At 37.2% G+C, this 24,958-nt stretch overlaps 1 protein-coding gene across 1 annotated transcript in view; it reads left to right on the plus strand.

The window, feature by feature from the left end:
- Positions 1-2,404: 2,404 nt before the first annotated feature.
- LOC128196172 (uncharacterized) overlaps positions 2,405-24,958 on the plus strand; it is a gene marked incomplete at its 3' end in the record, with an annotated part of 117,873 nt that continues 95,319 nt past the window's right edge. The window contains exons 1-4 of the mRNA XM_052876252.1: positions 2,405-2,805; positions 2,932-3,681; positions 6,034-6,037; positions 23,993-24,705. Coding sequence (XP_052732212.1) covers positions 2,425-2,805; positions 2,932-3,681; positions 6,034-6,037; positions 23,993-24,705 — 1,848 coding nt within the window. The remainder of the gene's footprint in view (positions 2,806-2,931; positions 3,682-6,033; positions 6,038-23,992; positions 24,706-24,958) is intronic.

The following is a 24,958-nucleotide window of genomic DNA, read 5'->3' on the forward strand; positions in this document are numbered from 1 at the left end:
AATCATCAGCTGCAGGATTCTCTACTCCTAACCTATTTCTATGAAGGTCTGCTACAAAGAGAGAGATTGTTTGTTGATGTGGCTGCTGGAGGGTCCTTAATGAACAAAACTCCAGCTGAAGCAAGACAACTGTTGAGTAAAATGGTTGAGTGCTCTTATCAAGGATATTTGAACAATAAAGCTGCTGTCACTATGCCAGTAATTGGGGCAGAATCCAAAGACTTAAGGGAAATGACTCAAGTAATGTCCCATCTGGTGGAAAAAGTGAAGCTGCTGAATCAGAAACATTCAGAGAATAAGATGACAGCATCAGGGCTGTTAGGTTGGACTGAGCAGCCAATAAATGCAACATGTGACTCAGCAACCAATAAATTGAAAGAGAACTGGGGCACAGTGAATCTGAAAGGATCTCAACAAAATTCTTGGGAAAATGAAACGATAGCTAGTTGTATGGAAGATGTTGAAGAGAGAGGTGTATCAAGGGAAATTACACCTGCAAAGGAAAAAGAGACCACCAAGTATATTCCTCCCCATTTGAGAGGAACGTTTGAACTGGGGAAAATGCAGCCAGCTCATCAACCAGAGGTGCAAGTAAACAAGACTGCCAATACCAATGCAGTCATGTTAAGAAGTGGAAAGGAGTTGCATGCTCCCGTGGAGAAAGAAAAACTTGTCGAGAATGAGCAGCAATTAGAAACCATAATTAAACCTCCTTTCCCTGTCAAATCTGCACCTGCAGAAAAGAAATTGGAAACTGATGCGGAGTTATTGAAGATTTTTCAGAAGGTAGAAATTAATATGCCTCTGCTGGAAGCAATTAAACAGGTGCCTAAATATGCCAAGTTCCTTAAAGAGGTGTGCACCTATAAAAGAGGACTGAGGAGGCCACAAATTAAAAATATTTCTACTGTTTCCAAGTTGGAGCTGCCTCCTAAACATAGTGATCCAGGGCATTTTACCATCCCATGCACCATTGGAGAAATTTCCATTGCAAATGCTTTAGTGGACTTGGGAGCATCCATCAATGTCATGCCCTGTTCTGCTTATAAGGCTCTACAGTTAAGAAATTTAAAGCCTACATCTGTTATTATCCAACTAGCCAATAGAAGCACTGCAAAACCTTTGGGCATTGTGGAAGATGTGCTAGTGAGGGTAAACCAGTTAATGTTCCCAACAGATTTCTATGTTCTAGAAATGGAGGGTGAGAATTCAAGGCAGAGTCCTACATTGATTTTGGGAAGACCATTTTTGATGACAGCAAAAACCATTATCAATGTGCATGAAGGAAATTTAACCATGGAGTTTGGAGACACCCAGGTCAGATTCAACATCTTTGAAGCCATGAGTCATCCCCTGGAAAACCATTCAGATGTGTTCAGTTATTCAGAAATTTGTTGTAATAATTTGGAGCTTCAAGTGCAATCTGATTTGAACATGGCAGAGGGGGAATTACATTCTGAATTCTGTATCGGGTGTGAAGACGAATTCTTTGAAAATATGGACTTGCAAGCACTAGAAGAGGGCGTTTTCGAACTTGGTGAAGAATCTGCACAAGAAACTCCAGAGCAGCAGCAAAAATCTGAATTAAAGTTGCTGCCTCTGCACTTAAAATATGCTTATCTTGAAGCTGGAAATAAATTTCCAGTGATCATTTCAGCAAGTTTGAACCCTGAACAGGAAGAGCAGTTGCTACAAGTCCTGAAACAGCACAAGAAGGCTCTTGGGTGGACTTTGGAAGATATACCAGGGATCAGTCCTGCCCTCTGCATGCATAAAATATTGCTGGACAGTGATGCAGTTCCTGTTAGGCAGCCTGAAAGGAGGTTGAATCCAACTATTCAAGATGTGGTGAAGGAGGAAGTGAGCAAGCTCTTAAAAGCAGGGATGATTTTCCCCATTTCAGACAATACTTGGGTATCACCAGTCCAAGTGGTGCCAAAGAAATCTGGAATGACAATTGTAAAGAATCAAGAGGGAGAATTTGTGCCTACCAGAGTTGCAAATAAGTGGAGGGTCTGTATTGATTACAAAAAGCTGAATCAAGCCACAAGGAAAGATCACTTCCCTCTCCCCTTCATAGACCAAGTCATTGAGAGGTTGGCAGAGACGTGCAAGGGAGCCTTTGATGAACTGAAAAGGAAACTCACCAGTGCACCAATTCTTCAACCTCCAAACTGGGAATTGCCTTTTGAATTGATGTGCGATGCTTCAGACTTTGCATTGGGAGCTATGCTGTCCCAGAAAAAAGAAAAGATCCCTCATGTCATTGCATATGCGTCTAGGACCCTTGATGCCGCCTAGAAAAATTATACCACAATAGAAAAAGAGTTGCTGGCCATCATTTTTGCTTTGGAGAAGTATAGGCCATATTTGCTGGGATCAAAAACTGTGGTTCACACAGACCACTCAGCCTTGAAATTTTTAATGAAGAAAGCTGATTCAAAACCCAGGCTTATGAGGTGGCTGCTTCTGATGCAGGAATTTGATATAGAAATTAAAGACAGAAGTGGAGCCTTAAATCAAGTGGCTGATCACTTGAGCAGAATAGCAGGAAAGGAGGAAGAAATTCCACTGAATGAAAAGTTTCCAGATGAGTTTGTATTTTTTGCTCTGACTCAACCTCCTTGGTATGCTGAATTGGTTAACTATTTAGCTGCTGTTGTTTTGCCTATTCATGCATCTAGGCATTATATAGATAAACTGAAATCTGATGCAAAGTATTATGTGTGGGATGACCCTTATTTGTGGAGGTTTTGTAGTGATAAAATCATTAGGAAGTGTGTGCCTGATACTGAAATAAATGGAGTCCTGCATGGCTGTCATGATACATTGGTAGGAGGTCACTCTGGCCCAACCAGGACAGCTAGAAGAGTGTTAGATAGTGGATTCTTTTGGCCCACTCTTTTCAAGGATGCCTATAATTTTGTGAAGAGTTGTGAGGTTTGTCAAAAGGCTGGAGGGAATATAACTAGGAGAAATGAGATGCCTCTGCAGAATATATTATTTTGTGAAATCTTTGATGTATGGGGCATTGATTTTATGGGACCCCTGCCAAGCTCATCTGGGTATTCTTACATTCTGTTGGCTGTAGATTATGTGTCTAGGTGGGTAGAGGCAAAAGCAACCAAGTCGAATGACGCTAGAACAGTCTCAAAATTCTTGAAAACTAACATTTTCTGCAGGTTTGGGGTTCCAAAGGCAATAATTAGCGATCAAGGCACACACTTCTGCAATCAGCTTATAGCAATACTTCTGAGCAGATATGGAGTGAAACATAAGGTGTCTACACCTTACCACCCACAAACAAATGGGCAGGCAGAGGTGTTTAACAGAGAAGTGAAGAAGCTGCTCCAAAAACTGGTCCAGCCAAATAGGAAGAATTGGAGTGAGTTACTAGATGAAGCATTATGGGCACAAAGGACAGCATATCGTACACCTCTTGGGATGTCACCTTTCAGGATAGTATTTGGCAAATCATGCCATTTACCAGTAGAGATTGAACACAAGGCATTCTGGGCTGTTAAAAGGTGCAACTTGGAGTATAATGAAGCTGGGAAGCAGAGGAAATTGCAGTTACAAGAGCTGGATGAAATCAGGCTGGAGGCTTATGAGAACTCAAGGCTTTATAAAGAGAAAGTGAAGAGGTTTCATGATATGAATATATCAAGGAAAGAGTTCGGCGTTGGGCAGAAGGTGCTCCTGTACAAATCCAAGATGAAGCTGATAGCTGGAAAGCTTAGATCAAAATGGGAAGGTCCATATGTAATAGTCCAGGTATTCCCAAATGGGGCAGTGGAGATTAGGAAACCAGAGGATGATAAGTCATTCACGGTCAATGGTCATCAATTAAAAATCTTCCAGGAGAAGCAGCCTTTAGAAAATGAGAAAAGTACACTGCAGTTCAATGATCCAGTTCTAGAAAATCCACCTTGAATATTCTTTATCTCCTTTTCTGGTCTTGTTTTTTTTTTAAAATACTGTGTTGATTTTCCTACTGTAGATTTTATATTCTGTTTTCGTTATGATTTTTCAATATTTTTTATTTTTTTGTAGTTCTGACTTGTATATATATTCATGTGCTATCTGTTTTGTGCATCTGTCTTGATTCTGTGCTGTTTTGGTCTTTCATTTGTGTTGCTGGTAATTACTGTGTTTGTGGGTGCTTAGTCAATACACATGTTGAGGAGGTTTAGGTAGAAATAGAAGTGCATGTAATGAAAAATTATTTTATTTTCTCTCTGAATTTGCAAACTAACAGGTGTTCATCTAGCTGTGAGAGTTGAAAGTGTATGACCAGGGCTAATCACAGCCCTTTGTTTACCCTGGATCCAGAAATTGGCAGAAATAGAAAAGGAATCAAAAAGGAGAAGAACCAACGTGAATCTGAGGCTACTGGATCATTTCCAACTTCATTTGAGTGTTTATCAGATACATCTGAGACTGAAGACATGACTGTTGAGCAAGGAGAGAGAACATTAAAGGAGCTGGCTAATCAGGAAATTGGATTCCAGCCCCTGTGCATCCAAGTGCCATATGTGCAGGGGGCACCCAACTTTGATCTTAGATCTGGGTTCATTCAGCTTTTGCCAAGGTTCCATGGGTCAGTAGGGGAGGACCCTCACAAGCATATTATGGAGTTCACAGTGGTCTGTTCAACTATGAAGCCATTGGATGTACCTGAGGAGATTGTCAAAATGAAAGCCTTTCCCTTTTCATTGCAAGATGCTGCCAAGGAGTGGCTGTTTTCTCAGAATGTACCCATAGTTAGCTGGGGAGAAATGAAGAGAAAATTTCTGGAAAGGTTCTTCCCTGCCTCCAGGACAGCAGCTGTGAGAAAAGAAATAAGTGGAATTAGACAACTGCCTAGGGAGAATCTGTTTGAATACTGGGAACGCTTCAAGAGGTTGTGCTCCACCTGTCCTAACCATCAGATCAATGAGCAGCTGCTGCTGCAATACTTTTATGAAGGGTTGTTGCCTCAAGAAAGGAACATGATAGATGCAGCAAGTGGAGGCACTCTCATGGACAAGACACCATCTGCAGCAAGAAACCTCATTGCAAACATGGCTGAGAATTACCAGCAGACCTACACCAGAGGTGGCAGTAGTAAAGGAGTTCATGAGATGCAACTGAATGCAATCTCAGATTCAGTACAAACCAACATGTTTAATGAGAACAACCTGCTGCTGGGAAACAAAATTTTGGAGCTAATTGAGCTAATGAGGCAGATGGCTTCAGGAGGCCAAGTGAATGTAGTGAGAAAGCACTGTGGTCTGTGTGCATCAGATCAACACTTCACAGACCAGTGTTATCAACTTCAAGGCACCCCTGGAGCGGAATCAGTGGCAGCTGCATTCCAATATCAGCAAGGAAACTTCAGGCAGAATCAACAGCAATGGCAAACCCAAAATCAGCCACAACATTGCAACCAAGCTTCCAACTCACAAAACTCAGGATGGAGGAATATGCTGAACCCAAGATACGAAGCTCCTCCATACAATCTGCAGAGTGGACAACAGTCAAATGGGCTGATGCAGAGCATGAATCAGTATGCACAGCAGAATAGGCAGAATGCATCATTTTATGGAGGGCAGAACCAGCAGTATAGGCAGAACCAGTCACAAATGCAGCCTAGGATGGACCCTACTCTAGAGGCAACCATTCAGGATATGAAGATGCAGATTGGGCAGCTGGCTCATGCTGTAAATGAACTGGTGAATCAGAAGGCTGGAGGCATTCCTGCTCAGCCAGTGGTGAACCCAAAGGAAGCACCAAGCAATACATAGAGCTTCAACGAATAAGCTTTCTTTTCTTGTTTTCCATTTTCAGTTTATATTACTGTCACGTACATTGAATAATATGTTTCTTTTGGTTCTGCTTTATACATTCTTTGTTCCAGTTGTGCCTTTAATTTTTGCATATATCCATTAGTATCTGTTTTGTGTATCTGTTATGTTTCTGCTGTTTAGGAACCTTACCCATTCACACATTGAGGGCAATGTGCCTCTTAAGTGTGGGGGTGGGAAGGTATAGGTTGGTTTAAATTTTTTTTTGTTTTGATGTATATAGCTTTGTTAGCATCTGTTTTTGAGTAAAATAGGGGTAAATTTTTTTTTCTGAGCTGTTAGTTTTAAATACCTAGAGTAGTTTCCCATTCTTGTTTTAGTCTGTAAATACCTATTTTGTTACTGATTTGTTTTAGTTTAGTTTTTAGCTTTGTTGTTAATAGTTCTTTAGGTTTTTACAGTTCATTCATTTTCTGGTTTATGTTGTTTTAGCTTAGGTTCTTTTACTGTTTTTTTTAATCTGTTTTAGAACTTCTTTTAGGTCCCTTTTCTTTGCTTATTTCTATTATTTTTGTCTTCCTTATGCCAGTTTCTTGCTCTGTTTTAGTTCTTCATTAGTTTCTTTTCTTCATTTTATTTTCATGCTTGTTTTAAGTTTTCAATTAGGATTTTGTTCATAATTAGGTTCTATTTTCTGTCTGCTACTGTTTTTAAAATTTTTCTGAATTTGTTTAGCTTTTTCTTTTTCAATTCTTTAGTTAATCTGTCATTGTTTAGATAGCTTATAGGAATAGTTTAGTTTATATTCTGTCAATATATTAGGTAGTTAGGACTGATTTGAGGTTCCTTTCATCTTTTTGATTTTGATTGTCTTGTCTTCAGTTCTTGTTCAATTCTTTGGACCTGTTGCAGCTTGTAAATAAAAATTTCTTTAGGATTTGCTGTTTTAAGATTTCTTTTCATTACATAGGTTTGTATTTTTAGTCTTTAGCTAGAATTCCTTTTAGGTTCGTTTTGTTTTAACTACTGTTATTAGTTTCTTCCTACGCTTCTGTTGTGTTAGTTTAGATTCTTTCCTTTTTCTTTTACTGTTTTGTTTTGTAGAGCTTTAGTTTAGGTTCTTTTAGGTTGCATTCTGTTTTGTCTTAGTTATCTAGGTTGTAAATAGAGTTTAGGTAAATTTGTTAGGCATTTTTAGGTGCTTTTAAGTTCTGTTTTATGCTTATCTTCATTCTTGCTGATTTCACTCATTTTTTTAACTTTATTTCCTTGGATTAGAATTGTCAAGAGTAGACTTAGCTTTGGATTTAGGCAAAGGTAATTCTGGAATTAATTTTTACAGTCTTTAGTTCATTTCAATTCAGTAATTTTTGCATAGGATGAGTAGCAAGTCAGTTTTAACAAATTTTAAACCCTTGAGAGATTTTGGGCCAGTTTTTGTCTTTCTTGTGTGATAACATGCATGTTTAATCGTCATTCTGATTTTGCATTGATTCTTTGTGATGTGCTTGCTCTTGGTAACTTTGAATATGATCTAGGCATCCTTCATTTTTCCAGTTTAGCTTATCCATTTCATTCCTTACCATTGCACCTTATATTGAGCCTTAGCCTCTTTTCTTTGCTTTCCATCCATTCCAAGCCATTTCCCCAACCAATCATTCCTTAGAGACTTGTGAGATGTAGGGAGAAGTCTAGAACTTGGTGAGTGCATGAAAAAGAGTGAGGCCAGAAGTGAAAAAAAAAATTGTGTTGAAAAAAAAATCTGGTTTGGTTGAAAAAGAAAGAAACAGGTCTGGAAATGAGAAAAATCAGAAAAAGAAATTGAAAAAGAGACCTGAAATGAATGAAATAGAAAGAGAACCAGAGAAAAAGAAAGAAAAAAATCATCTGGCCAAAGTCTGAGAAAAAGAGTATGTCCTGAGTTCTAGTTTTATCCCTTTTTCTTCACATTTCTCTGCTCATTTCAGTTCCCATTCTTTTCTGTGTTTCCATTTCATTCCATGAACATTACAAGCCAATTAAAGACCTATTGATTTAGAGAAGCCTTGAGTCAAGCACTGTCATTTAGAGTCTTTTCAAAGTTGTGAATGGTAGTTGGCATGACATGATTGAGTGAAACAGGATTTCCCCTAAACACTTGAGTGATTTGAGTGCATACACTACACCCTGTGAGGTTGAGACTGACTGCTACTTGTTCATATGTTTGCTTTGCTGAGTTAGATTGGATTAAGCTGTTATAATGCTTGCTGGAATTGCTGGTGTTTGAATCTAAAGTTGAGAATTCTTTTGGTACAGTTCTGATTTGATGAAATAGCTAGAAATGGTTTGATTTTGCAGGTTTGAATAAGCTGAAATAGGATTTAGAAGTTTCTTATTGTGTGTCTTTAGTCTTTTCTTTTTAGATCGAGTCTTTGCTTTTGCTTTTTCTTTTTAATTGTCCCTGCCCAGGAGGGCAGTTGTCTAAGTGTGGGGGTGTGATAACTCTCCAAATTTGCATCTTTTTCTGTGTCTAGAAATCCTTGTTAGTGTATTTTTGCCTTTAATTGTTTAGAATTAGGTTAGTTTTAGTTTTTTTTTCTTTAATTCTTTAGTTTTATAGAATTTTAGTTAAAAATAGATTTTTAAAGGTATTTTTAGTGATTTTAATAAGAAGCCAATTAATATTTTCTGAAAATCTCTTTTATATCCTTAAATTGCAGATTGGGCCCTCGTCAAATGGACTAGTTTTCTTGGTCAGCAGAGGCATTGGGAATTGGCTGATGCAAATGAATTTGGCCCGCTGGGTTGGGCTCCAACTAAGTGGAACGCTGCGTTTTGAGGAAGGGCAGCAGCTGCACTCGTGGGGGGTCTTGTTTTATCATTTCACTTAGGCAGAAACTCCCGTGAAGCTAGAGCAAAGAGAGAGAAGCGAGAAGATCAACCCTGCCCAAAGGAGAAGAGCTTCCTGGATAGCTGACCCGTGAAGATAAAGAGGAGAAGACGACTGGAGCTGACCAGTGAGAAAGAAGAGCTGACGGAGATGCCACGTGGAGAGCTCGAAACGTCGCAGCAAGGTTCTCCATCTCCCATTTTTTCTTTTTCCCCCTTTCCTTTTCCCTCTTTCGTTTTCTTTTGTTTTTCTGACCCTATAAAAAGGGTTTCACCTTGTAAATAGATAGAATACTTTACACACTTTGAGATACACTTTCTGTTCATAGTTCTAAGCGCTTTAGGTTAGGGTTCCTTTCCGCTCTCGTAGAACTAGAGTTCTCGACTTTTGGATTTCGTTGAGACGATCGCGAGGGTGACAGGCCGCGAGAGTCTTGGTGATTTCTGGTAGTGTGTAAAATTTTCTTTTCATGTTAATAAAGTTGAGTTTTGTGTTTTTGTTCTGTTCTTGTTTATATCTCGATTTTGTTCTTTGTTTTTGAATTTTGTACTTGTTACGTGTTGAGAAACTGATTTGGATTCTGTAACTCTGCAATTCTATGGTTCCGTTTGGAATTAAATGTCTCTGTAGTGAGCATTCTTCATCGAGATGTCTTCTTGAGACAGAGAACATTCCAATGCATAAACATTGATTCAAATATGTGTTTCTTGAATTTGTTTGTGAATTTTAGATTGATGAATAGGTTACTGAACATTGATTGGACAAATTAGTGGAAAGAGCCAAATTTAAAGTTCTGAAACATGACTTAGAATATCCTGGATTGGAATTCATATTATCAGGATGTCTTCCTGAGAGCTCTAAGCACTCTTTTATTCAGTTCAATGTGCAATACACCTATGAATTCAATTCTGTGTTTTTTTTTTATTGTGATATTGCTTTTGATTGGTTAGAATTTAGGTACTGTTTTTGATTTGTTTCAATTCTAAATTTTGTTCTTGATTGATTTCTGGTGATATATAGATTAGGATAGATTGATCTGTATTGCATTTTATTTCTTACTTTGATTTTTGTTTTCCTATGAATAGACTAGGTTTAGTAGATTAGATGTTGAACTGTCTACTCTTAGAATCTTGTTCAGTTTTAGTTTTAGTTTCCTTGTGCTGTTAACTGTTAGCATTCACAGGTTAGTTTTAATTGCATTCATTTCTCATTTTAGTTTAGGTTCTGTTTTGTTATGCAGTTATTTTACAACTTAGATTAGGTTCCAGTTTTGTTTTTATTTCTTTGCACTTTATTTCTTGATTTTTTTTCTTTTATATAGATTTGATTCTTTTATTCTTTTCTCTTTAATTTCACTATTTCATTTTCTATTTCCCTACCTTGTTTTTATAGTTAAATAGTAAATAATTGCAAGAATTAACTTTACACTCTGAAACTTAATCATAGTTGAGTCCTTGGATTGATCCTTGGTTATCCCTTTACTACATTAGTGGGGAAACTGAGTTTGTTCTGATTTTAGGCGACAAAAATCAGTTTAACAATATACCTTTCAATCATCGAACCTTCAGGACGATATGGATTTTTAACGTACCCTTTCAAAATCTTCATATAACGCTCAATAGGATACATCCATCTTAAGTATACCGGTCCGCACAACTTGATTTCTCTAACCAAATGAACAAGTAAATGTACCATGATGTCAAAAAAGATGGAGGGAAAAACATCTTTAGTTGACACAAGATGATAACTATCTCGCCTTGAAGTTCATCTAACTTTGTAGGATCGATGGCTTTACTACATATTGACGAGAACCATGAACACGACCTGTTTATGGTGTGCCTAACATTTTTGGGCAAAATTCCACGAATAGCCACCGGTAACAACTGTTACATTAAGACGTGACAATCGTGAGACTTCATGCCAACAAGCTTTAAGTCCTGCATTGACACTAAACTCTTCATATTTGAAGAGTATCCTTGTGGTACTTTGATACTCTTTAAACATACACAAAAACTTATCTTCTCTTGTTTAGACATTGTGTAACATGCAGGGGGCAAATAAGTACGTTTACCAATCTCCTTGGGTGCCAACTCTTCTCGGATATTCATGTCAACCAAATCCAATCGAGCATTCACTCCATCTTTTGTCTTTCCCTGAATGTTGAGTAATGTACCAATCAAGCTATCACACACATTCTTTTCTACATGCATCACATCTATGCAATGTCGAACATCTAACTTTGACCAATATGGAAGATCAAAGAATATTGATTTCTTCTTCCAAGGGGTCGTTACAGATGACTTCTTCGATGTTTTCCCAAATACATGATGTATTTTATTAACTTTTTCAAGAACTTGAAGGCTAGTAAGTGGATTTGGTGCTTCGTCCCTCTCTTGATCTCCATTGAATGCTTTTTTTAACCTTCGATATGGATGATTACGTTCTAGAAATCTCCGATGACGCAGATACACCGTCTTTCTTCCATGTTTCAATTAATGAGCTGCAGTGTTTTCTTCACATATAGGACACGCTTTATGACCCTTGACACTGTATCCTGACAAATTACCATAAGCAGGAAAGTCATTAATGGTGCAAAATAACATTGCACGCATCATAAAAGTCTCTGAAGCGAATCCATCAAATATTTCAACCCCATCAACCCACAAAACCTTCAAGTCTTCAACTAGTGGGCTTAGATAAACATCTATGTCATTTCCAGGCTGCTTTGGACCAGATATCATCATAGACAACATCATGTACTTCCTCTTCATGCACAATGCAGGAGATAAGTTGTAAATTATCAATATAACTGGCCAACAACTGTGATTGGTACTCAGATTACCAAATGGGTTCATTCCATCAGTGGCTAAACCAAGCCTAAGATTTCTACACTCTTTACCAAATTCGGGGAATTGTCCATCAATATTTTTCCATTGCTTTGAATCAGTTGGATGACGAAGCAGCCTGTCAATTTTTCTCTCATCTGCATGCCATCTAAGATTTTTAGCATCTTTGGGATTCGCAAACAAACGCTTAAGTCTGGGCACTATTGGAAGGTACCAAACTACTTTCAAAGCAGATCCATTTTTTTCTATCTGACCATTATCTTCACTATTGTTTTTTGACTTGTATCGTGATAAGCCACATTTTGGACACTTTGTCAAAAATTCAAACTTTTTCCTATACAAAATGCAGTCATTGGGACAAGCATGTATCCTTTTATACTCCATACCCATTGGACAAAGAATTTTCTTCGCATCATAATTACGAGTGGGCAGTGTATTTCCATCTGGCAACATTTCATTCAACAACGTCAACAGTTCTGTAAAACTCTTATCAGTCCATCCATTGCTCGCCTTCAAATTCATCAGCCTTAACACCGCTGACAAATGTGTGAACTTAGTTGAACCGACATACAAAGGTGTTTCCGCATCAGTCGACATCGTCTCATACACATGAGCTTTGGCAAAATTTTCTGCTCCAACATCGCGGATCATGTCCTCCAATTTGTCTTCATCCGGTCGATCTTCTTCGATGGTGGAATCAGTAACATTTACACTTTGAGAGTCATTGGGAAAATGCATTTCTTCGCCGTGCCAGATCCATGTTGTATAGCATCTTAGAAAACCATCACATATAAGATGTTCTCTAATTTGAGTTGCGTTCAACTTTCTCCCATTCAAACAGTTCACACAAGGACATCTAAACTTCACTTCATCATCACTTCTCCCCTCATTACGTTGCGCAAATTGTATAAATTCCTCTACACCTCTCTCGTACTCAGCACTAATACGTGGTAAATTAATCCAATTTCGATCCATATTCCTAAATATTAAATAAAAAGATAAGCTACTAAAAATCAAACTTGCAATTTCATACATATCATTGAAACTTAGTGAATAATATTTTAAGGTTTATAAATAATACAAGAACTACAACACACATTACCAAAACTATAGCAAAAACCATACCATACATTACCAAAACTATAACAATTTCATGCATTATCAAAATTAAAGCAAAAATTATACCATACATTACCAAAACTATAGAAACTTCATACATTACCAAAACTATAGCATTATGCAAAAACTAATGAAGAAATCACGTTAAGAATGCAAAAGGGCATAAATACCTGGATCAAACGAAATCGCAGCGGAGAGGGAATGACGAGTTTCAAACGATTTTGATCGGCTAAAACTGTTTCAAACGCGTCACAAATGAGAAAGGACCGAATAATTTCAAGTTTAAACGGTGCAGAAACGCGTACCTTAGATGATGGCTGTCGGAGGAGAAGAAAACGCGAACAGAGCAGCGCGAAGAAGACGATCACTGTTCCAAGTTTTGTTTTTTAACTCTGAACGGGGGAATCTACCGCGGTTCCCTACTTAACCGCGGTATAAAAGGGCTATATGCCGCGGTTTCACAAGCAACCGCGGCATATACTGATTAAATAAATAATCCTAAATGGCATTTTTGAAATTATTTTCAAACTATATGCCGCGGTTCAGCGGGCAACCGCGGTATATACCTCGAAATATTTCAAATACATATTAAATTAATTTCAGATAGGCGAATATGTCGCGGTTGCTCCTAGAACCGCGGCATATACCCCTGTAACGTGCTGAACACAACTGTCTGCCCAACTGCCTTATGGGGAATTTCAGTAGATGTGCAGGGGTATATGTCGCGGTTGCTCTGCGAAACCGCGACATATACCCCTGTAACTTCTGAAATTCTCTGACTGGCAGAGAAGTTGAGAAGTTACAGGGGTATATGCCGCGGTTCTCTAGACAACCGCAACATATACCTCAGTAACGTTTGAAATTCTCTGACCCAGTCAGCACCTGCAATTAATTGGCAGGGGTATATGTCGCGGTTCTCTGGACAACCGCGGCATATACCGCTGTTATTTAATTTTTTATTCACACGTTGCGTCAAAGGTAATGGTTGACTGGAGTATATGCTGCGGTTCTGATCCGAACCGCGGCATATGTGTTCGATTTATTTACAAAACTGCCATCGCGCACCATTATGTTGCGGTTTCCTTGTAACCGTGGCATAATGTGCGCTGTAAAAACCCAATTTTTTACTAGTGATTGGTTGACTTTTATGGTTGACTGGTTGACTTTTCTGGTTTCTGGTTGACTTTTCAGCACTCCAATCATTCGGTACTTCCATTCTTCTTTCAAATCATTCAATTAGCCTACAAAATCAAGGGAATCTTGCACAAAACCATTAAATTCACTTTCAACTCTCTTATTCACAAAACTAAAGCAAAAATATGAGTTCAAGCTAGTTTCTAAGTCTTAAAGGTTGCTTTTGGTATCAATTTTAAGCATAAAAATAACGGTTTTTCAACCGTTATCAGTACCGAATCGTATCAAGTAATAATAAATGGTTAGACCAAGTATCGTTTCCCAAGAGACTCACGACACTAAACAGTTATGTGATTACTCAACTAATTAAGACTCTAATGAACAAATTTTGGGGTTTTTGGATGCAAATGCAATAAAATAAACATGAATGCAATTTGATCAATTGAGGCTAAACACAAGAATGAATGGATAAAGTTGATGATATTGTTGTTGGGTTTAGATTCCACCTAATTTAATCTCATGCATATATGAATTCATCTTTCTTCATTAATGTTAATGTCACTTTCTAATTTACCTTAAACCGGATGTCTCGGTGAAGAAAGCCTAATCCTAATCACTAGTTCACAATGTCTTGTCTCCCTAGCAATTAATCATGCATTACATTCGCACAGAAGCTTAAAGGCCATCGATCCTCCTATTCCTATGTCTAGGTAATATTGCCTCCGAGAAAATTTCCCCAGTTCTAAATTTCCCCGTATGTGTACATATCGACAAAATCAAAGATCATGCAATTGAATGAGTTAAACAAAGCATGCAAAGAGTAAAGAGGAAAAACCCTAACAATTAATGAAGTAAAGAATATATAATCAAGAATCAATTTAATACATGAGAGTTTAAGAGGTTACATCTTTCCCAACAACAAATAAGGTTTAGTTCCCCATCATCATGGAGAGCTAGATGAACAATGGAATGAAAGAATGAAAGAGATAGAAAAACCCTAGAAAGAGGAGAGGAGACTCCCGCATCCCTAAATCTGCCCCCAAGGGGGGAAAAGTGTGTATCTGTGCTCAAGCCATCAAAAGATACAATCCCTAGGACGTGCAAGTCCTTAAAGAGAACATAAAAATAATAGAAAACAAGTCCAAGCCCATAAAAATAACAGAAAACAAGTCCAAGCCCACTTAAATGGCGCTCAACGACACTTTTGGCGTTCAGCGATAAGTGTGGCTCTTCAAAATGACGCTCAACGGCAATTTTGGCAAGCGTGAGACAACAAAAATTGGTGCTCAGCTCCCCCTGTCGCTCAGCGCAACTTTTTCTGCACTTTGGTTGACTTTTCTGCATTCTGGTTGACTTTTCTACACTCTACCATGACAATGTCACATGAATCAACTTTGCCTTTCATTTAACCACATATCAAACACATTCACAAGCAAGTTATCATCACAAGGACTTTTCAAGGCTTGTATTGAGGTTGGGCTAAGAAGAAAATTGGTTTTTCTAGACAACAAAATTCCTTGAGTTCAGAGAGTGCATAATTCATTTATTCACATTAACAATAATCTTTCTTTCTCCTTTTATGTGAGAAACCAAATCTTCAACTTATTCCCAACTTTCCTTTCATTGAGCTCAACCTTTTCTTCAAAATGACGCTCAACGGCAATTTTGGCAAGCGTGAGACAGCAAAAATTGGCACTCAGCGCCCCCTACCGCTCAACACAACTTTTTCTGCACTTTGGTTGACTTTTCTGAACTCTGGTTGACTTTTCTGGATTCTGGTTGACTTTTCTGCAATCTTGTTGACTCTTCTGCATTCCAACCATTTGGTACTTTAACTCGTCTTTCAAATCATTCCAATAGCCTATAAAAACATGAGGTGAAGCAAGCTTCTAAGTCAAAAAGGGTGTTTTTAATATCAAAATTAAGTATAAAAATAACGGTTTTTCAACCATTAGTAGGTGGCATAATTCAACTGGGCTTCATTCAAAACTTTTTTTGCATAATAAATGGTGTGAAATACCTTCTCTCTTCTCTGGCCAAGAACAGCTCCTATAGCATAGTTGCTGGCATCACATATCACCTCAAAATATTTATTCCAATTAGGAGCTATAATTACTAGGGTAGAAATCAACTTTTTCTTCAAGACATCAAATGCCTTAAGGCACTCATAATCCATCACAAATGTTGCGTCTTTAACAAGGAGGTTGCTCAGTGGTTTGGTAATCTTTGAAAAGTCTTTGATGAATCTTCTGTAGAAAGCAGCATGACCAAAAAAGATTCTGATTCCTTTCACATCGATTGGTGGTGAAAGGTTTTCAATAAGCTCCACTTTGGCTCTATCAACCTCAATTCCCTTGGAAGAAAGTTTATGACCCAAGACAATGTCGTCCTTTACCATGAAGTGACATTTTTCCCAATTAAGAACAAGATTGGATTGGGTGCATCTTTTAAGTACAACATCCAGGTTAGACAAACACTCATGGAAGGAACTACCAAACACTGAAAAATCATCCATAAAGACTTCAATGCATTTTTCTATCAAGTCTGCGAAGATTGCCTGCATGCATCTTTGAAAAGTAGTTGGAGCATTACATAACCCAAACGACATTTTTCTGTAAGCAAAAACTCCAAATGGGTAAGTGAAAGCCGTCTTCTCTTGGTCTTTTGGATTCACCACAATTTGATTATATCTAGAGTATCCATACTGAAAATAATCAAAAGCCTGACCTGCTAATCTCTCCAGCATCTGATCCATGAAAGGAAGGGGAAAGTGATCCTTCCTAGTGGCACTGTTCAACTTTCTATAGTCGATACACATCCTCCATCAAGTAATAGTCCTTGTGGGTATGAACTCATTTTTTTCATTATAAACAACTGTCATCCCACCTTTTTTTGGTACCACCTGTACTGGGCTTACCCATGCACTGTCATAAATAGGGTAAATAATGTCAACCTCAAGTAACTTTAGCACTTCCTTTCTTACCTCCTCCTTCATCATTGGATTTAACCTTCTCTGTGGTTGAGCAACTGGCTTGTAGTCATCTTCCATGAATATTTTGTGCATGCAATATGTTGGACTTATGCCTTTGAGATCTGAGACTGACCATCTAATAGCTCCTTTGTTGGCTTTGAGTATTTCTACCAACTTTTCTTCTTCTTTGGGAGAGAGAGAGTTGCTGATGATAACTAGTTTGTTTCCACCTTCTTCTAGAAAAACATACTTCAAGTGTAGCGGTAACATCTTCAGCTCTACTTTGCTTCCTTTGACTTTTTCTTCTATGTTTTGCAAAGGAACCTTTCGTAATTCTTCCAAATCAGTCAAGCACTCATCCATTAGTTCCTCTTCTTTTTCATTTAACTCTTCACAGGTGTCAACTAGTATCTCCTCCAAAGAAAGAGTATCACTTGCATTGTTTTCTTGTATCATGCATATCTCATCAAGAGAATCAAGATGAAAGCATTCTTTATCATCTTTTGGGTGAGACATGGCTTTAAAGACATCAAAATTTACTTCTTCATCTTGTACTCTCACCTTCAGTTTTCCATTTTCCATATCAATCAAAACTCTTGTTGTTTTCATAAAAGGTCTCCCAAGAATAAGAGGCACATTCACATCCTCTTCCATCTCCATGATGACAAAGTCCACAGGAAAAAGAAATTTGTCTACCTTCACAAGCACATCTTCAGCTACCCCATAAGGATATTTCAGAGATCTGTCTACAAGTTGAAGAGTCATCCGAGTAGGCTTGAGTTCCAACCCTTCAATCTTTTCAAACATCGAAAGCGGCATGAGATTAATACTAGCTCCCAGATCTATATAAGTGCTTTCCCAACAGAGATATTCCCTATAGTTCAAGGAATAATGAAGCTTCCTGGATCTTTAAACTTGGGGGGTAAGAGCTTTTGTATGATAGCACTACAGTTTCCTTGAACTTCAATAGTTTCTTCTTCAATGTACTTCCTTTTCTTTGTGAGGAGCTCCTTCAAAAATTGAGCATATGAAGGCATTTGTTGTAGAGCCTTAGAGAAGGGTATATTAATCTCCAATTTCTTGAATATTTCCATGAAACGCTCAAACTGTTTTTCTTTTTCCTTCCTGAAATAATTCTTTGGGTAAGGAAGGGCTTTTTCATAAGAGTCTTTCTTTTTCCTTTCTTCTTGCTCTCTCTCTTTTGTTTTTTCTCTCTTTCTTCTTTTTCTCTCTCTTTTCTCTCACTCTCTTCTTTTTCCCTCTCATTTTCATCTTTTTGACTCAATCTTTTTTTTTTATCTTTTCTCCCTATTTTTCTCTCATCTACAATCTTGCCACTTATAGTGATAACAACTTTGCATTCCTTTCTGGCGTTTGCTTTCATGTTACTCCCAAGATCGTCCAGCTTCTGAAGTATGTGATCAAGTTGGCTTCCTATCCTTTTGAATGCCACCTGATTGGTTTTATGATGTGAATCAGACATCTGCATGAACTGTTGAAGGGAATCATCCATCTTAGTCCATTTTTTTGATAGAGAGGGTTGTTGCTGCCATTGGTATTGTCCGACAGCTTGTCCAAATTGACCTGGTCCCATGTTTGAGTGAGGTTCCCACCAGTGGTTGAAATTACTTTGGTGGAATTGAGTGCCCATATAGTTAACTTCTTGTCCGAATTTCATCCTGCAAGCATTAGACACAAAACCCTAGAAAATATTGTTAACACAAAAACAAAAATAAAAATAAAAATAAAAGATAAGAAAATAACATAAAATAAAATAAAATAAAATAAAATAAAGAAAAATAAAATAAAGCTCAAATTAATTAAGAATCACACAAATAGAATAGCTTAAACCGTGAGTCCCTAGCAACGGCGCCAAAAACTTGTTGATGGATTGGCAACTATACCAAATCGCACAAGTAATATAAAATGGTAAGACCAAGTATCATATCCCAGAGGACTCGCAGCACTAAACAGTTGTGTGATAACTCAATTAATTAAGGCTTAAATAAAATTAAAGTGTTGGTTTCAAATGCAAAGACACAAAGATGAACGGAGGTTGTTTATAAGATAAGATGAGTATGTTGTTAGGGTTTGATTTCACCAAGTTTAATCTCATGTATATAAGAATTCTTCTTTTTACATTAATATTAACATCACTCACTAAATTACTTAGAACCCGATCCCTCGGCAATATAAGCCTGCCCTAATTCCTAGTTCGTGCAATTCCTAACGTTCCTAGAAAATTAAGTCTGAAGATCAAGAGCTTAAGACGACCAAGTACTCATACCCTAATCCTTGAGAAATATTACCCTTGGAAGAATTCAACAAGAACCTGAATTGTAAGGAACCTTCCGACACTCATGCAATTCATAAATCATGCTACTAAATGAGTTAAACAAAGCAAGCATTGAAGTAGATGAATTCCCTAATAATTAATGAAAAAGCATATAAATTAAGAATCAATTCAAATACAAGAGAGTTCACAAGGTTACATCATTCCCTAACAACAAATAGATTTTAGTTTCCGTTAGACATGGAGAAACTATTAGAATAATGGAAAAGCATGAGATAGTGAAACCCTAATAGTAAAAGAGGAAGCTCCCGCCTCCAGATACACCTGTAGAGAGTAGAAGAGTGTGATGTTGTGTTGCTCCAGCCAGAGATAAAAAACCTAGAGCGCCTAGATCCTTTAAATAAAGTTGGAAAAGAGTAGAAACAGGGCCCGATCCAAAAGAGTCAAAACAGAGCAAAAACAAGGTTGGATCTGTGACGCACGACGCTCGGGCGCCTGATAACAGTTGAAAAACTATTATTTTCATGCTTAAAGTTGATACTAAAAGCAACCTTTAACACTTAGAAACTAGCTTGGAATCATGCTTTTGTTCATATTTTTGGAAATAAGAGAGCTGGACAGGTTTATGCTTGATTTCAGTGTTTTATGCATGTTTTAAGGTGAATTTCGTGAAAGAAGTGAAGAAGGATAGAAATAGAACCAGAAAAGAACTCAAAAAGTGCAAAAGGAGAAGCCGCAAGTACCGCTCAGCGGCAGTTTACCACTGAGCGGCACTCAGGAACACATGTTGGCTCCGCTGAGGAGTGAAAATGCAGCTGAGGGGAAAATTGACTTTGCGCTAGTACCATTGAGCGGCAGTTTACCGCTGAGCGGTGGTATTTTGGGCTTAGGCCCACTTTTCTGTAATATTACGAATAATATATAAGCTTTAGGACTTTCTAGGGTTTGTATCTTTGGCTGGAGACGAACTAAACACACACCTTTCCACCCCTTGGAGGAAGATCTTTGATGCTAAGGCTACCTTCTCATCTTTCTAGGGTTCTATTTTTCATTCTTTCATTATTGTTCATCTAGTTTCACCATGAATATGGTGAACTAAACCTTCTATTGTTGTTGGGGAATCAATGTAGTCTTGTGAAACTCTCATATATGGAATTTGTGTTTTAACATCTTATTTTAAAATACATGCTTTCTTTCATCATTAGTTAGGGTTTTTCCTCCTTGCTTAAAGCTTGCATTGTTTAACTCATTCAATGCCATGATTATTGATTTTGTCGATATGGGAACGTACGGGGAAATCTAGATCCGGGGAATTTCTCCCAATAGCATATTGCCTAGACATAGGAATATGAGGGTTGGTTGCCGTTAAGCTTCTGCACTTCAGAATTAATTATTAGGGATGCTAGGAATTGTATGAACTCATAATTAAGGATAGACCTTCTTGCAAGGTGATTTAGAGAGTGGCATTAACATTGATGAAAAGAATGATGAATTCCTAAAGTATATGAGAGTGGATAAGATGAAATTGATTACCCCAATAACATACTCATCCATCTAATACATTAAAGTGTTTGATTTCCTCTTTTCCATTGATCAAATTCATGCATACATGTTTAATTATTGTCTTTTGCATTTGAAACCTCAAGAATTTATTCACAAGTCTTAAATAATCAATAAATCATGTAACTAACTAGGCCGTGAGTCCTTTGGGAGAACGATACTTGGTCTTACCGAGTTTATTACTTGATACGATTTGGTCACACTTGCCGAGGGTTAAACAAGTTTGTGGCGCCGGTTTTCGGTGTTCATAAATTTGTCATCAGGTTTTTGGCGTCGTTATTGGGGACTCGTGGTTTAACTAGTTCATTTGTGTGATTATTGATTATCTTTGACTTGAATTTTGAATTTTGAAATTTGAATTTCTGTTTTTATTTTCTGTTTTTATTTTTCTGTTTTTATTTTATTTCATTTTTCTATTTTTAATTTTTCTGTTTTTATTTTCTGTTTTTATTTTTCTGTTTTTATTTTATTTTATTTTTCTGTTTTTATTTTTTCTGTTTTTATTTTCTGTTTTTATTTTTTCTGTTTTTATTTTATCTTCTTATCTCTGATCTTATATCTTCTTTTATATCTTTTTGTGCTAACCAATTCTTCTAGGGATTTCTTTTCTTGTGTATGCAGGAAGCAATCCGAACTAGGAGCAAAAAAACTGTAGAACCTCTTCTTGAAGGCTTAGACGAGAGTAGACGAAGGAGAAGAATCCGTACATCTAGAGAACTTTTTTCTTCTCCGGAAACTCTGTTACAACCATCACCACAAAGTTCTGACCATAGCATTGAGGAGATGGAGAATAATAATGCCAGAAGAACTCTTGCAGATTACACTAATATAGTTGGACCTCAGCATTTCAATAGCATAACAAGACCAAGAGTCAATGCGGCTAATATGGAGGTGAAACCAGCATTAATCCAACTGGTTAAGAGTAACCAATTTAATGGTTGTCTCACGAAAGCCCATATGAGCACCTCACAACGTTTAACGAGATTTGCAACACAGTAAAGATAAATAGGGTGCCGGACGAAGCAATCAAACTTAGCCTGTTTCTATTCTCATTAGGAGGCAACACTAAGCTTTGGTTGAACTCTTTTCCAGAAGGAAGCTTTACAGAGTGGGAAGCAGTGGTGACAAAGTTCCTAAACAAATACTTTCCACAATCAAAGGTAAATAAAGGAAAGCAAGAGATTTCATCTTTCAGGCAAGGTATGGAGGAATCACTAGGTCATGCATGGGACAAATATAAAAGCTTACTAAGAAAAACTCCCACGCATGGTTTTGACAAAGTGGAAGTAGTCCTGATCTTCCTTGGAGGTCTTGGTTCACAAACCAAGATGATGCTTGACGCCTTAGCTGGAGGAAATATCAAATGGAAAACTCCAGAGGAAGCTACATAAATAATTGAAAACATGGCTACAAATGATAATGAACTGAACAGTGAAAGAGGAGATCCTAGTCAGAAGGAGTTGCTACAATCAAATGATGCTCTGCTTATTCAAAATAAAATTATTTCTCAACAGTTGGAAGAAGTAATTATGAACCTTCCTCAATTACCACAAGAAATACAAAAGTGTTTCAATGGTCCAATGGCAGCAGAAAAATGGCAAATGCAATTTACTCCATCTGAGAAGACATCAAAACTTGACGAGACTTTCAAAAAATTCTTGAAGACGAATGCATCTTATTGTAAGAATGTGGAAGTTGCATTTAAAAATATGAAGATCCATATTGAGCAAATAGTCGACAAGATGAAAAATGGTAGTATCAGAAAGGAGTGTAAAACTATTGTGACCAAAAGTGGTAAAGTGTTAGAGGAGAGAAAAAAAGAAAGAGAGGAGAAAGAAAATGAGAGTGAAAAAGAAACATATGAGTGGAAAGAAAGAGTTGAGAGAGAAAAAAAGAAAGAAGAAGAAGATGAGAAGAAAGAAAAAAAAAAGATAGAAGAGAGAGATGAGAGACAAAAAGAAAGAGACTTTGAAAAACCACTTCCTTATCCAAAGAACTATTCAAGGAAGGAGAAAGAAAAACAGTTGGAAAGATTCATGGAGTTGTTTAAGAAACTGGAAATTACTATACCATTCTCTGAAGCATTGCAACAGATGCCATCATATGCAAAAATTTTGAAGGAACTTCTTACAAAGAAAAACAAATACATTGAGAAGGAAACTATCAAGGTACAGGGTAACTGTAGTGCAATCATACAAAAATTACCTCCTAAGTTTAAAGATCCAGGAAGCTTCACTATTCCATGCACCATAGGAGATTTGGAAGTTGGAAGAGCATTAATTGATTTGGGAGCTAGCATTAGTTTAATGCCGCTATCCATGTGTAAAACAATTGAGGGTTTGGAAATCAAACCTACCAGAATGGCTCTTCAACTGGCAGATAGGTCTCTTAAATATCCATATGGAGTGGTTGAGGATGTTTTAGTGAAGGTTGACAAGTTTGTATTCCCAGTAGATTTTATTGTAATGGAGATGGAAGGGAATAGTGATGTACCTCTCATTCTTGGGAGACCTTTTATGAAGACTGCTAGAGTTTTAATTGATGTGGTGAATGGTAAGCTTAAATTGAGAGTTCATGATGAAGAAATCACCTTTGACGTATTCAAAGCCATGACATATTCGAATGATGATAAAGAGTGTTTTCAATTTGACGAACTTGATGAAGTTTGTATGATGTAAGAAAGGATGGTGCGGTATGTTTCTCCATTAGAGAAAACTCTTATTGATGCTCGTGAAGATTTAGATGAAGGAGAAGAGAAATTAATTGAAGAATATCTGATGGACTTGGAAACATTGAAAAAAATTCCGATGGAGGATACAAAGTTTGAAATAATTAATCAAGAAGAAGAAGTCAAAGCAAAGAAACTAGAATTAAAAAGACTATCAGCACATCTGAAATATGTATTTCTAGAAGAAGATGAAAAAAAGCCAGTTATCATTAGTAACTCGTTGTCTCTACAAGAAGAAGAACAGTTGATAGAAATTTTGAAAGCTAACAAAGAAGCGATTGGGTGGTCAATATCAGATCTTAAAGGTATTAGCCCAACTTATTGTATTCATAAGATCTTTATGGAAGAGGATTATAGATCGAGTGCTCAACCACAGAGAAGGTTAAACCCTGTAATGAAGGAGGTGGTTAGAAAAGAAGTGTTGAAACTTTTAGAAGCTGATATCATTTATCCAATCTATGACAGTGACTGGGTGAGTCCAGTACAGGTGGTTCCAAAGAAAGGCGGAATGACAGTAATTCATAATGATAAGAATGAACTTATTCCCACTCGGACAGTTACTGGATGGCGAATGTGCATTGATTACAGGAAGCTAAATAAAGCCACTAGGAAGGATCATTTTCCTCTTCCTTTCATGGACCAGATGTTAGAAAGATTAGCAGGTCAAGCGTTCTATTGCTTTCTAGATGGATATTTTGGATATAATCAAATTGTGGTAGATCCAAAAGACCAAGAGAAGACAGCTTTTACTTGTCCTTTTGGTATCTTTGCCTATAGAAAGATGCCATTTGGATTATGTAATGCTCCAGCTACATTTCAAAGGTGTATGCAGGCAATTTTTGCAGATCTCTTAGAAAAGTGCATTGAAGTCTTCATGGATGATTTTTCAGTTTTTGGAAATTCTTTCCAAAGGTGTTTGGCGAATTTGAATATTGTTCTTAAAAGATGTGTTCAGACAAATCTTGTTCTTAATTGGGAGAAATGTCATTTTATGGTAACCGAAGGAATTGTGTTGGGTCATAAAATTTCTGCTAAAGGAATTGAGGTAGATAAAGCCAAAGTAGAAGTCATTGAGAAACTGCCTCCACCAACAAATGTAAGGGGGATCAGAAGTTTTATAGGTCATGCTGGATTTTATAGAAGATTCATTAAAGATTTCTCAAAAATTGCTAAACCATTGAGTAATCTTCTGATGAAGGACGCTCCTTTCGTGATGAATGAAGAATGTTTGAAAGCTTTTGACATATTGAAGAGCAAATTAGTCTTAGCTCTAGTAATTGTAGCTCCAGATTGGGATAAAAATTTTGAACTAATGTGTGATGCAAGTGATTATGCAATAGGAGTTGTTCTTGGCCAACGGAAAGAACGGATTTTTCATCCAATTTATTATGCCAACAAAGTTCTGAATGATGCTCAGTTGAATTATGCTACTACCGAGAAAGAATTTCTAGCTATAGTGTATGCTCTAGAGAAATTAGACCTTATCTTATTGGGTCTAAGGTGATTATTTATACAGATCATGCAGCTATCAAATACTTGTTGACAAAGCCAGATTCTAAGCCACGTCTGATTAGATGGGTATTACTCTTGCAAGAATTTGATGTAGAGATCCGTGATAAGAAAGGGAGTGAGAATTTGATTGTTGATCATTT

The sequence above is a fragment of the Vigna angularis genome, chromosome 4 (genome assembly GCF_016808095.1).
Source record: "Vigna angularis cultivar LongXiaoDou No.4 chromosome 4, ASM1680809v1, whole genome shotgun sequence".
NCBI lineage: Eukaryota > Viridiplantae > Streptophyta > Magnoliopsida > Fabales > Fabaceae > Vigna > Vigna angularis.